This window comes from Pagrus major, chromosome 21, assembly GCF_040436345.1.
Source record: "Pagrus major chromosome 21, Pma_NU_1.0".
NCBI classification, from domain to species: domain Eukaryota; kingdom Metazoa; phylum Chordata; class Actinopteri; order Spariformes; family Sparidae; genus Pagrus; species Pagrus major.
Genome location: NC_133235.1, coordinates 31,588,698 through 31,599,977, shown reverse-complemented (window position 1 = coordinate 31,599,977; position 11,280 = coordinate 31,588,698). Strand labels below are relative to the sequence as shown.

Sequence of the window (11,280 nt, the reverse complement as noted above, 5' to 3'; positions counted from 1 at the left end):
CACTTTTAGCACACTAAACATGTGTTGTATACTTAAATTAAGCGTACTTTTTTTCACTTGCCACAAACATGGCTGGAAACATCTCAACATCACAGTGAAAATATTCAGTTCTGATTGAAACCCTGTCTTGAACAGTAGTTTCTGGCTTTGGCAGCCTTCACACCCAGCTGTCACACCGTCACAACCCCCTCCACCTCCTGAAATGATATACATGTAATGTGAACATGATGGGACGTGTAATGTAGAAATGTCAGCATGATGTATGACACATACACATTTGAAGGTAACTGCTGTGGTTTGCAGGAATGTAAAATGCTCACATTTTATTCTGGCTGCTGAGCTGATTGTGGTGGAGATATGGGGTAAACATATATTTCATAAAACATGAAACAGATGAGGTCAAACCCTAAATATATTGTTTTTGTACTGTTTTCAGATTGAGTATGCAGTATATCCAAAAGGATTTGCAAATAACCACATTTTATTTTATTTGTGTTTTTACAAAACGTTTTTAGAACCAGGGTTGTTGTATAAAAGTGCTGTATTAATGTGATAAACTCAAAACTTTTGAGTTTGAAAGAGGGAGAGGAGGATATGAAGAAGTGAAGAACACTGAGAGGTGGAGCAACGCTGGAGGAGGAGAGCTTCAACGTCACATTTTCTATTTCAAGTGAAGGTGAAAGTTGGAAAGTGGAAAGTTTTCAGAGCTGCAGTCAAGACAAGTGTCTCCGTCTTTCTCTGAAGGAAACTTCAACTGAATTCATCAGATTTTTTTCAACGACAGCAGAATCTCATCTAAACACTGGTGAGTACAAAGCTAAAACACAGGAACTAAATATTTGGTCAAATTTCATTAAAACCTGAATTTTTTACATGTAAACATTATTATGACAGAAATGTGTAATTTGCAATAAGTACATGTAGATTTTGGGAGAAAACAAAGGTAGAAACTAAACCTCAGTGACTGCAGTCACAGCTTCAGCTTAAGTTGATTAACGGGCTTTGTCCAACCAGTTTCCTGTTTGTTGTTCCTTTCTTGATTTAGTGTTAGTTTGTTATACCACATACATATATACATTCATACACACATGCACATGTGTATTTGGTAACAATAACTGATATTAGTAACCTAAAATAATTAACTGAAATCTAACAGTGAAATCACTGCCTTGCTGACATTAACCAGACAACAACATACAGAAGAGCTTTGACCTGAGGAAACGCCCTGTGTGAGGAGATAATAAGTACTTTGTGTATTATGTTTTTATGTACATGAAGGTTTTAATCATGAGACTGATCTGAATGTTGTCTGTCCTGTTCTGCTCACCAGGGTGAGGCCACAACTACATTCTTTGTGATGGAAATAAACTCAACTCACTGAGGAGGAGGACTTCTTCCTGAACTTTATCTCCTCAGGTTTGTTAACAATGCATCTGATGGTTTAAAGGAAGGGGTCACATTTGTGTCATAAAACAATCACATGCCTGCATGTACATTTGAACAGTTATTGATGTCTGAAGCAGTAGGAGGCAGTATCTGAAGCAGTGTGTTGTAGCAGCCACTGGAGGGCAGCATCAAACAGGTTGTGATCCTGACAGCAGCAGCACAGAGCAGACAGATCAGGTGTTACTGAGGTTTAAAGGTCAAAGAAGTCCAAAGTTGAAATGAGCTCATGTAAACACAGTAAAACAAAGCAACACACAAGAATCAGTGGTGTTAAAAACACAAGTTACAGCTCAGCCCAAAAGGTTCAGGATTAAAGTTTTTTAATTCATTAAAATCACTTAAATTGGCATTTTGAGGTTTTCACAGTAAAGCAACACGTTTTATTTTACCCTTGACTTCAGTGGAGCTTTTCTTTCATACATACATACTTTGTAAACTGTAAAATTGTTGTGTAAATCTTCACTGAGCTCACGATTTGATTTGATTATGATTCAGCTGACAACGATTCAAATGCAAAATAATTATTGATGCACCTTGATGGATGGCATCCTAAATTTTCTGTATTACTGCACATGGCTACTTTTCATTATTTAAATCCCCTATTATTGAGAAGATCCTTCCAGTATTCAGACTACAACAGTCACAATATGAAAACTGCATGTTTTCAACACCAGTATCTGTGTGACCTCCTCTGCTGTGATCTATAAAATATTGTTTTCACACGGCAGCTCTGAGACAGGACACACACTGAATGTGACAAACATCACAAACACTCTGCTGCACACACCTCTCTCTGAGTTGGACTGAAAAGTTGACAGCGCCTCTTCAGTTCATGACTGATTAGCTGGGCTCGCTGTGTTCGTTATGATTGCAGATGTTAGCGTCAGGTGAAAACGACTCATGTGGTTCGTGATTGTTGTAAGTCAGAAGTTACACTCAGCCTGTGTCTTGTCCAGTTCATGTTTCCCAGCAACTTCATGAAGTCCAACATGTGCCCAGATACCCACCTTCAAAACACTGGGTGTTTTTTTTTTTGTGTGTTTTTGTTTTTCCCTCGCTGCTGATATCTGCCTCCCTCCTGCATAACGTGAGCCTGATGTCCACCCACAATTAATGAAGGAATTTCCACATCTCTGCTGTTCAAGCTGACAGATGACTAACAGTTTGGATAACGGTAGAGCCCCAGAAGTAAAGTCACATACTTTCTGTTTTCTCTAGTCTAATCCGCTCCGATGCAACCTGATCATGAAGGTTTTTTGTGTCTTTTTAACATAAATGTTTAAATGTGTTTCATTGTACCCAGTTTACATAGTTGAGTTTGTTTACTGGGTCATCAGCCTCCTGCTTGTTTTAACATGTTTTATCAGTACAGTGTTGAGGTACTTTTACTTCACTTGAACATTTCCATCTGATGGTATATTATATGTTTATTTCACTACAAGTCAGAAGGAAACTTTGTACTTGTGTTTTTTATTTCTCTACATTTATCTGACAGCAAACTAACACTGAACACAAACAAAGGTATTAAATTCTCCCTGTTAGAGATGAAACCAGCGGTTACCAACACTTGTGGCTGGTCGCATGTTGTCACGTGAAGTCTTTGACTTGTTATCAGTTCAACAAACAAACAATTTACAGCTAAATGTTCCAATATTTGACACAAAGTCAAAGATTTAAAGTGAAACTTGCCAAAATGCAACCTAGGCTTTTTTTTGTGAATGTGTTTGAGTCAAACCTTCATGTAAAAGCATAATCATTTTCAATGGTGTGCTCGGGGCAGCTTCATGGTGGCATCAAAATCGCTATTTTTAAAACACTAAGAAGACTCGACACAACATGAAACTTTGCTCGTAGCATCACCAGGGTCTCTACACATGAACACGAGCATTGAGAACATTGTTTGTGTACAGAGTTTACTAAAAGAAGGTTTTTGAACAACTCACGTTAGCAGCAGCAGTAGCTTGCTCCGCTCGCCGCCGTCCTGCCAGTCGAGAAGCATTGATCCCAGAGGAACTAAGCTTTAGGAGCTTTCCACCTTTACTCTCCTCCATGTTACGTCGAGTCTTCTTAGCGTTTTAAAAATAGTGATTTTGATGCCACCGTAAAGTTGCCCATTGAAAATGATTTTGACCCGAAAACGAAAATACGGTAAATCTTAAAAGTGGCTTTTTCGTCGTAATTATGCTTTTACACGAAGGTTTGAGGTTGCATTTTGGCGAGAGTTACACTTTAACAAAGAATCTCGTCCAGACACCGGTGAGTACACTGTCCTGCAAAGCTAAAACACAGGGACTAGATATTTGGGCAGATTGTGTTAAAGCTGTGGAGTGAAGACTTTCAGCTGGTTCACTTTCACCAAAAGACTGAACATGGTTGGAAACTGCTCAGCAGTTACTTCCTGTGAGGAGACGCCCTGTGTGAGGAGGTTCAGATAACAAGTACTTTGTGTATTTTAATATGTTGTCATGTTTATGAAGGTTTTAGTCATGAGACTGATCTGTTGAATGTTGTCTCTCCTTTTCAGCTCACTGAGGCGAGGTCCAAACGTTTCAGCTCAGCTGGACTTTGTGTTTACTGATAATTAGCAGAAGTTAGCACACTTAAATGCTAAACTAAAAGGGAAAATGATAAAGGTTATACCTGATAAACGTCAACATGTTACCGTTAGCATTTAGCACTTAGCACCGCTGTGCCTGAGTTCAGCCTCACAGAGCTGTTAGCGAGCTGTTTCCCCTCCTGCACATGTCAGACATCAGGTCACACCTTCTGAGAAAGCAGCCAGTTTCTCTTCTGCCCTCCTTCTGTCAATGGATACAGATCAGGTGGAGTTTGTCCCTCAGAAACAATATAAAGGCAGAAACCACACAAGAGCCTCAGAGGATCACACACACCTTCCTACTGTAAGTACACTCTTTGTTCTGTTGTTTATTCAGATACGGAGCTGCAGGACTCTACAGACCAACAGGACCTGAGGCAGTGACATGATCCTGTTAATGTCATCCAGCTAACATTGTTTGAACACAGTCAGGATTTGTTACTGTTTGATGAAGTGACCTTGAATCACAGTGAGTATCTTATTTTGAAGGTAAAATGAGTTAAAACCTCAGCACTCATGTGATTTGATGTGTGTTTCAGGGTGTAAATGACAAATTGGTGATTTCATTAATGATCATCTTTCCTCGTAAAAAAATACTTTACTGCTCGCGTTCACACGACACTGAATCACTTTAATATGAACTCAGTGCTTTGAAGAGCTGCCAAGAATTAGAGTCATAACAACCAAACGTTTGCTAAGCTGAGTGACCGACTGATGTCACTAACGGTTATGGCGAATGAAGCCGACACTGAAGTACCAAAAACTGCAGTTCCTCTAACGGCCACTTTAGGCTCCAAATGTGAGTCAATCCCCTCCAACGTTACAGCAGAAATAAACATGTTTACAGCCTGGTACAGAAAACAATTATTTATTATTTATAATGTACAAAGCTAACAGAGAAAAGTGAAGTAAATGAGGCTGAAAGACGTGGAAGGTGATGGAACAGGACAGCAGAGAAGCCACAACAATCCTCAAATCTGCAAAGAAGCTACTAAATCTGACTGAGTGAGGCTCCGTCGTCCTTTTGACGAATCACTGTAGCAATTTGAATTAAAAAAATCAGCAGTTGGGGTTCAGGGCCTTGCTCAAGGGCGCCTCATTGTTGGTAAAGAGGGAGGGGCAAGTGCCGCCTTTCACTTCATCCACCCAGATTTAAACTACTGGTCCAGGGATTTGAACCGGCGACCCACCGGTCACAAGCTCGCCTCTCGTTAGGCCTTTAGGCCTCCACTGCCCCTCGGGTAGGGTAGAAAGGTTGTATGACCTCTACACCCGTCTTATCAATATTCTTACCCTGCAGACAGGATTCACTTCTTCCTTATCTAATTATTGACTAAAGTTAATGACACTTATTGACCAAAGAGCAGTAAGAAGCTGTGGCCCAGTGGCAGACGATACAGTCCCCCACTGTAAACTGGCAAACTCTTAAACAAAGCTGCTTGAGGCTGAAGGGATCGTGCAGTGGTTTCATGGTGTCCTTTATTATGGGGTGTGTGTAAAGTTTGTGATGTGCAATTTATTGTTGTGACTCACAGCTGCTGCTGTTTTGTTTCATGTAGTTTATTTTACTGTAACTTGGAGGCATTTATGTGATTGACAAGCAGCTCCACACCATTCAAAGTGTTACTGTAAAGCTAATGAGCATTGAACATGTAAAACAGGTAAGCCCTCAGATTCAAAGGTAAATAATCATATTAACAGATGAATTACACACAGTTGTTTCTGCCAGTTATTATGTGAACAGTTATCATAATAATCTCACAGTTTATTGGTTCTTTATGTTTAGATATAAGACAGGTAAACCCTGCTCTTTGCAGGTTTGGACTGCAGCATTAGTTACAACAGCCCCAATCTGAGTCCAATATTCTCTCTGTTGTAGCTCTGTGTTTGGTCTCCACCAGCTCCTGAGTGAGATATCTGTCTCTTTAGCTGCTAAACGCTCCACTATGTTCACCAGCTAATCTCTGACTGTGACTGTCTGCTGCTCAGCAGGTCGTGTACAGTGACTTTTACAGCTTTTCTCTGAAAACGATGCTGTGAGAGCGCTGAGAGAAAACTGAAACAGTAAAGTTGTGTCCGAACAGCTTTTAAAGCCGAGCGGAGCTGCTGATTCAGCTGATAATTCATAAGTTCATTCTTTTGTCATGTCACACATAATTATTATAAACTCAATAAAATCTATTTCATGAGGCAGGTGTGAGGAGAGGGACAGGTAGACCAAAAGTTGTAACCAAATGTTTATTAAAAATTGTATTTTATTTAATAATTACTGTGAAAGTAAATGTGAGGGCAATTCCACATGATATAACCGAGTGTGTTTTAACATGACAGACTAATAACAGGTTAGGCAGGAGGAGAGTCGGAGAAGTGAACTAACGAGCTGTTGTTCATTTTGTCCAGTTCAGCCTGAGCGATGGACTCTGAAGCCAGCGGGACGATGGAGGTGGCGGCGCTCGGCCGACCTTTCAGCCTCGGGATGCTGTACGACTGCCGCAAAGATTCACTCGTCCCTGGTAAGGATTCACATTTAAACATCATTAATGCATCAAAACCAAATATTCAGTATTTAAAGTCATATTCAATATTTTCATCTCTAATCTTTTTACAACTTTCCAGCAGGGATCAAAATCCTATCAGAGTCATGAAACCTTTCAATTTTTTCATGTTAGTTCGTTGGTTTGTTTGCAGTTTCTACTGAGTACAGTTTAATGCAGATAAACGGGACTGTTGAGCCTTGACGGAGGTATACACTCTACTGAGTGCCAGCTGTTTCTTGCTGCACCAGCAGGTGTTTTACTTTTGGTTTGTGAGAACAAACAGAGGGACAGATACACTGTGAGCATGAGAGCAAAGGCAGTCAGAGATTACATCTGAAAAACAGAACAACAACATCGGTGTCCTGACCCAACGTTCTGGATGTTCTGGTGCTGCAGAAGAAATAACCCAAACTAGAGAGGTGCTAAATAGAGCGCATACCTCCGCCAAGGCCCAACAGTCCCCTTGAATTCAATCAAGCCTAATCCACATCAAACTCGATAGCTCTGTATTGAACTGAACTCACTCAAAGACACCAGCCACCTAAACACCCCTGATTTTATTCATCAAGATTCATGCATTGTTTCCTGAGAAATTAACGAAAATGTCAAAAAACGCTCTGTCTGGCAATGTTGAAGAACTGAGAAGAACTTCCTGGACCTGTCACTTTATCTGGATCCACACCAAAGCTTAATAGGGTCTATTCTGGGTCGAGACTCATCCTCCATCCAAGTTTCTTGGAAATCTGTTCAGTAATTTTGTGTAATCCTCCCGACAAACCAACAAACTGACACAGCTGAAACTATAACCTCCTTAGCGGAGGTAATAACTCGTACCTAATGTGTTTGGCGTGCTCCCAGCTCACTTGGTGAACTTGACTTCTATCTGTCTGGTTCTGGAGGCTGAACTTGATTTTTGCCTCTTCTTTTTCAGGACTGACATTGTGGGACCGCAGTCACCTGGCAGAACATATTGGAGAAAGACCACAGAACTATAATGATTTTGAGATTGTTGCATCTGAGTCAATTGAGGACAAATCTTCAGCACTTAATGTTGAAGCCTCTTTGAAGGCGAGTTTCTTGGGTGGACTGGTTGAGGTTGATGGATCGGCAAAATACCTGAACGACAGTAAGACTTCCAAGAATCAGGCCAGAGTAACACTGAAGTACAAAGCTACCACAAAGGTCCAAGAACTGTCAATGGATCATCTTGGAAGAGGCAATGTGAAGCATCCATACATCTTTGATAAAGGGTTAGCTACACATGTAGTCACAGCTATTCTTTATGGAGCACAAGCCTTCTTTGTCTTTGACCGTGAGGTGGCAGAAGAGGACAATCATCAGGACATCGAGGGAAACTTGAAGGTGATGATCAAGAAAATTCCCTGTCTTGCTATAGAGGGTGAAGGTTCACTGAAAATGGAAGACAAAGACAGAGAAAAGGTTGAGAAGTTCTCCTGCAGATTCTTTGGAGACTTTTCACTTCAGAAAACTCCGACGTCCTTTGACGATGCAATACAAGTCTACCAAAGTCTGCCAACATTGCTGGGAGCCAACGGAGAAAAGGCCGTACCAATGAAGGTCTGGCTGTTGCCACTGACATGTTTAGATTCTTCTGCTTCTCAACTCGTCCGTCAGATAAGTTTAACATTAGTTAATAAATCACAGAGAGTCCTGGAGGACTTCAGTGAGCTGGAGATGAGGTGCAATGATGCACTGAAAACCACCACTGCACAGCAGTTCCCACAGACTGGCACAAAGATTAAAACCTTTAAAGAGATGTGCTCTGAGTTCAAGCTGGATTTCCAACAAACCTTGGCAAAGAAACTTCCATCAATCCGAGGAGGAGGAGAAGAGGAGGCTGTGCTCGCAGAGATCCTGAAGAAGATTCATTCTTCTCCTTTCAACAGCAAAGACCTGAGCAAGTGGATGGACTGTAAAGAGAGAGAAATTCACACCTTAAAGTCTTTAACCGACAAGATGAAGAATACTAAGATTGTCTCATCTGAAACAGACCTGTACAAGGAAAGTCTCAGTGCAGAGCATGCTGTGTGTTTTGTCTTCACCTCACTGGGAAGTGATGAACCGTACCTCTCAACTTTATCAGAGTACTTAGAAGAAACAACCAAACCAGACGACGCTCGAGGGTCTCGTACTCATGATGTAGAGAACGAACAATGGTATGCCTCAAGAGAAGTAAGAGATACAATCAGGAGGAAAGCAAAACTCTTCAGTGACTTCGCAGAGGCCAACAAGGAGAACAAGAACATTAAGTTCTTGACAGTTGGTTCAACAGATGAGACACAGAAAGGTTCAAGCATCTACCTTTATGAAGAAGACTTTCTTGTCAATGAGAACTTTGAGCCTCCTTCAAGGCCTGAAACAGTAACAGTCAGAGACAGAAACCACAACAGTGTGACACTGAAGATTTCTCCAGCAAAGTTTGGAGCAGAGAAAATCACCTCCTACTCTGTTGAGTACTGTGTCAGTGGACAGGATGGATGGAAAGAAAAGACAGCATCACAAGCTAAAGAAGTCACAGTGAGCGATCTGAGTCCAAACACAGAGTACAAGTTCAGATGCAGAGCAGTGACCTCAGTAGGTATTGGACCAGCCAGTGAAGTCAGTGGATCCATTAAAACTTTACCTTGCAGCCCTCCTGGAAAACCTCAAGTTGAACCAAACTCAAGTGAGATATCAGTTAGCTGGGACAAACCTGCTGAACTTGGACACAACGTCCAGATCCTGAGCTACATCGTGGAGTACGCCAAAACAGACAGCGGGGTGAGAGAGGAAGATCTCCAATGGAACCAAAAGATGTCAAAGACTGAAGAGACGATCATTTCAGGGCTTCAGTCAGAGACAGAATATGTCTTCAGGGTCAGATGTGATTGTGGTGAAGCTGGAAGAAGCAAAGAAAGCATCTCTGTCAATGTCTGCACAAGAAAATATTCACCACTTGCAGAATCCCTCAGAAGTACAAGCACATGTATTGATTCTAAATCACCCTCAGTTCATAAACTGCATCTGACAGAAGGAAATATGGACATAGGTGGATGCCGGACATATAGCTTTGGCAACGACATCATGAGGCAAAATCGAACAATTATTATTTTTGGTGGGCCTGAATCTGGAAAGTCCCGTCTGATCAATGGAATGATCAACTACATTGTTGGTGTAGAGCGGGAGGACAATTTTAGATTTGTGTTAGTTGATGAGGATCAGTCGAGATCACAAGCTCACAGCCAGACTTCTGAAGTCACTGTGTACAAGATCAACCACCAGCAGGGGTTTAAAATAGACCACTCACTGACCATTGTTGACACTCCAGGATTTGGAGATACAAGAGGCATAGAGAGAGACAAGGAGATCACAGAACAGCTGCGTAATCTATTCACTGATCAGCGAGGTGTCAGTGAAGTTGATGCTGTGTGTTTTGTAGCTCAGGCTTCTTTAGCTCGACTCACCCCAACACAGAAATATGTGTTTGACTCTGTGCTCTCAATCTTTGGCAAAGATGTGGCAGAAAACATCAGAGTGCTGGTGACATTTGCAGACGGCCAGTGTCCTCCAGTTCTAGAGGCGATCAAAGCTTCAGGTGTCCCATGTACTAAAGCACAAGACGGGCTGCCACTTCACTTCAAATTCAATAATTCAGCGTTGTTTGCAGACAACAGATCATCTGCAGCAGGCAGCAGGAGTAAAGATGGAGGCTTTGATCAGATGTTTTGGATCATGGGGGCCAATAGCATGGAGACGTTCTTTGATGCTTTGAATGTGATAGAAACCAAAAGCTTGACACTGACAAAGGAGGTCCTCAGAGAAAGAAAGCAGCTCGAGACTTCAGTTGAAAATTTGCAGAAGCAGGTTAAATATGGGTTAGCCAAGCTTGAGGAGATAAAAGAGACAGATGAACAACTGAAAGAGCTCGAGGCAGAGATGAGCAGGAATGAGAACTTTGAGATTGAAGTCACTGTCACAAAGCCTGTTCTGATAGATATTTCAGGTACTGGAAAGTACTACAACAACTGTCAGCAGTGTCATTTTACCTGTCACTATCCCTGTGCATATCCCAATGAGGCAGATAAAGCAGGCTGTACTGTAATGGGATCAGATGGCTACTGTACTCAGTGTCCAGGCAAATGTCATTGGAGTGTACATTTTTATCTGAAGTACAGATGGGAGTTTAAGGAAGTTAAAGAAAAACAAACAATCAGAGAGCTGAAAGAAAAGTACGAAATGATTGCAACACTGAGGGCTGAATATGATCCTGTGCAGGCTGAGGTGATGAAACTGGTGGAGATCCCTGCTAAGTGTTTAAACAGACTCAGAGAGATGGCACTGAAGCCAAATCCTCTCTCCACTCCAGACTACATTGACCTGCTTATTGAGGGAGAGAAATCTGAAGGTAAACCAGGCTGGAAGCAACGAGTTGAGCACCTGATAACCATGAAAGAACAAGCAGAGATCATGGCTAAACTAGAGAGAGGAGAGAAACTCCTCCAGAGTCCATCTACTGACCTCCAGCATGTTATCAAGGCCAAACAAGGAACAACACCAACCATGACAGGAGACACCAATGATTCCTACACTGACATCAACCAGGACCAACACCAATGTTCCAAGAGGACGCAGAGACCAACACCAACCAAAACCACAGACCCAGACCAAGATGAGACTGGTTCTGATGCCAGCAAAGACTAA

The 11,280-nt window shown here is 41.7% G+C and overlaps 1 protein-coding gene across 1 annotated transcript; it reads left to right on the top strand.

Moving 5' to 3' along the window:
* The first annotated feature begins 5,753 nt into the window (after window positions 1-5,753).
* LOC141017093 (uncharacterized) lies at window positions 5,754-11,280 on the top strand. Its single transcript, XM_073491710.1, has 2 exons — window positions 5,754-6,555; window positions 7,511-11,280. Exons 1-2 carry the CDS (start codon window positions 6,456-6,458, stop codon window positions 11,278-11,280), a joined length of 3,870 nt encoding a protein of 1,289 aa, XP_073347811.1. The 5' UTR covers window positions 5,754-6,455.

Bases quoted from the DNA above. Each gene is read 5' to 3' on its own strand.
- LOC141017093 (XM_073491710.1), top strand. From the start codon at position 6,456: ATGGACTCTGAAGCCAGCGGGACGATGGAGGTGGCGGCGCTCGGCCGA. The intron at 6,556-7,510 runs GTAAGGATTCAC...CTTCTTTTTCAG, and splicing joins CAAAGATTCACTCGTCCCTG to GACTGACATTGTGGGACCGC.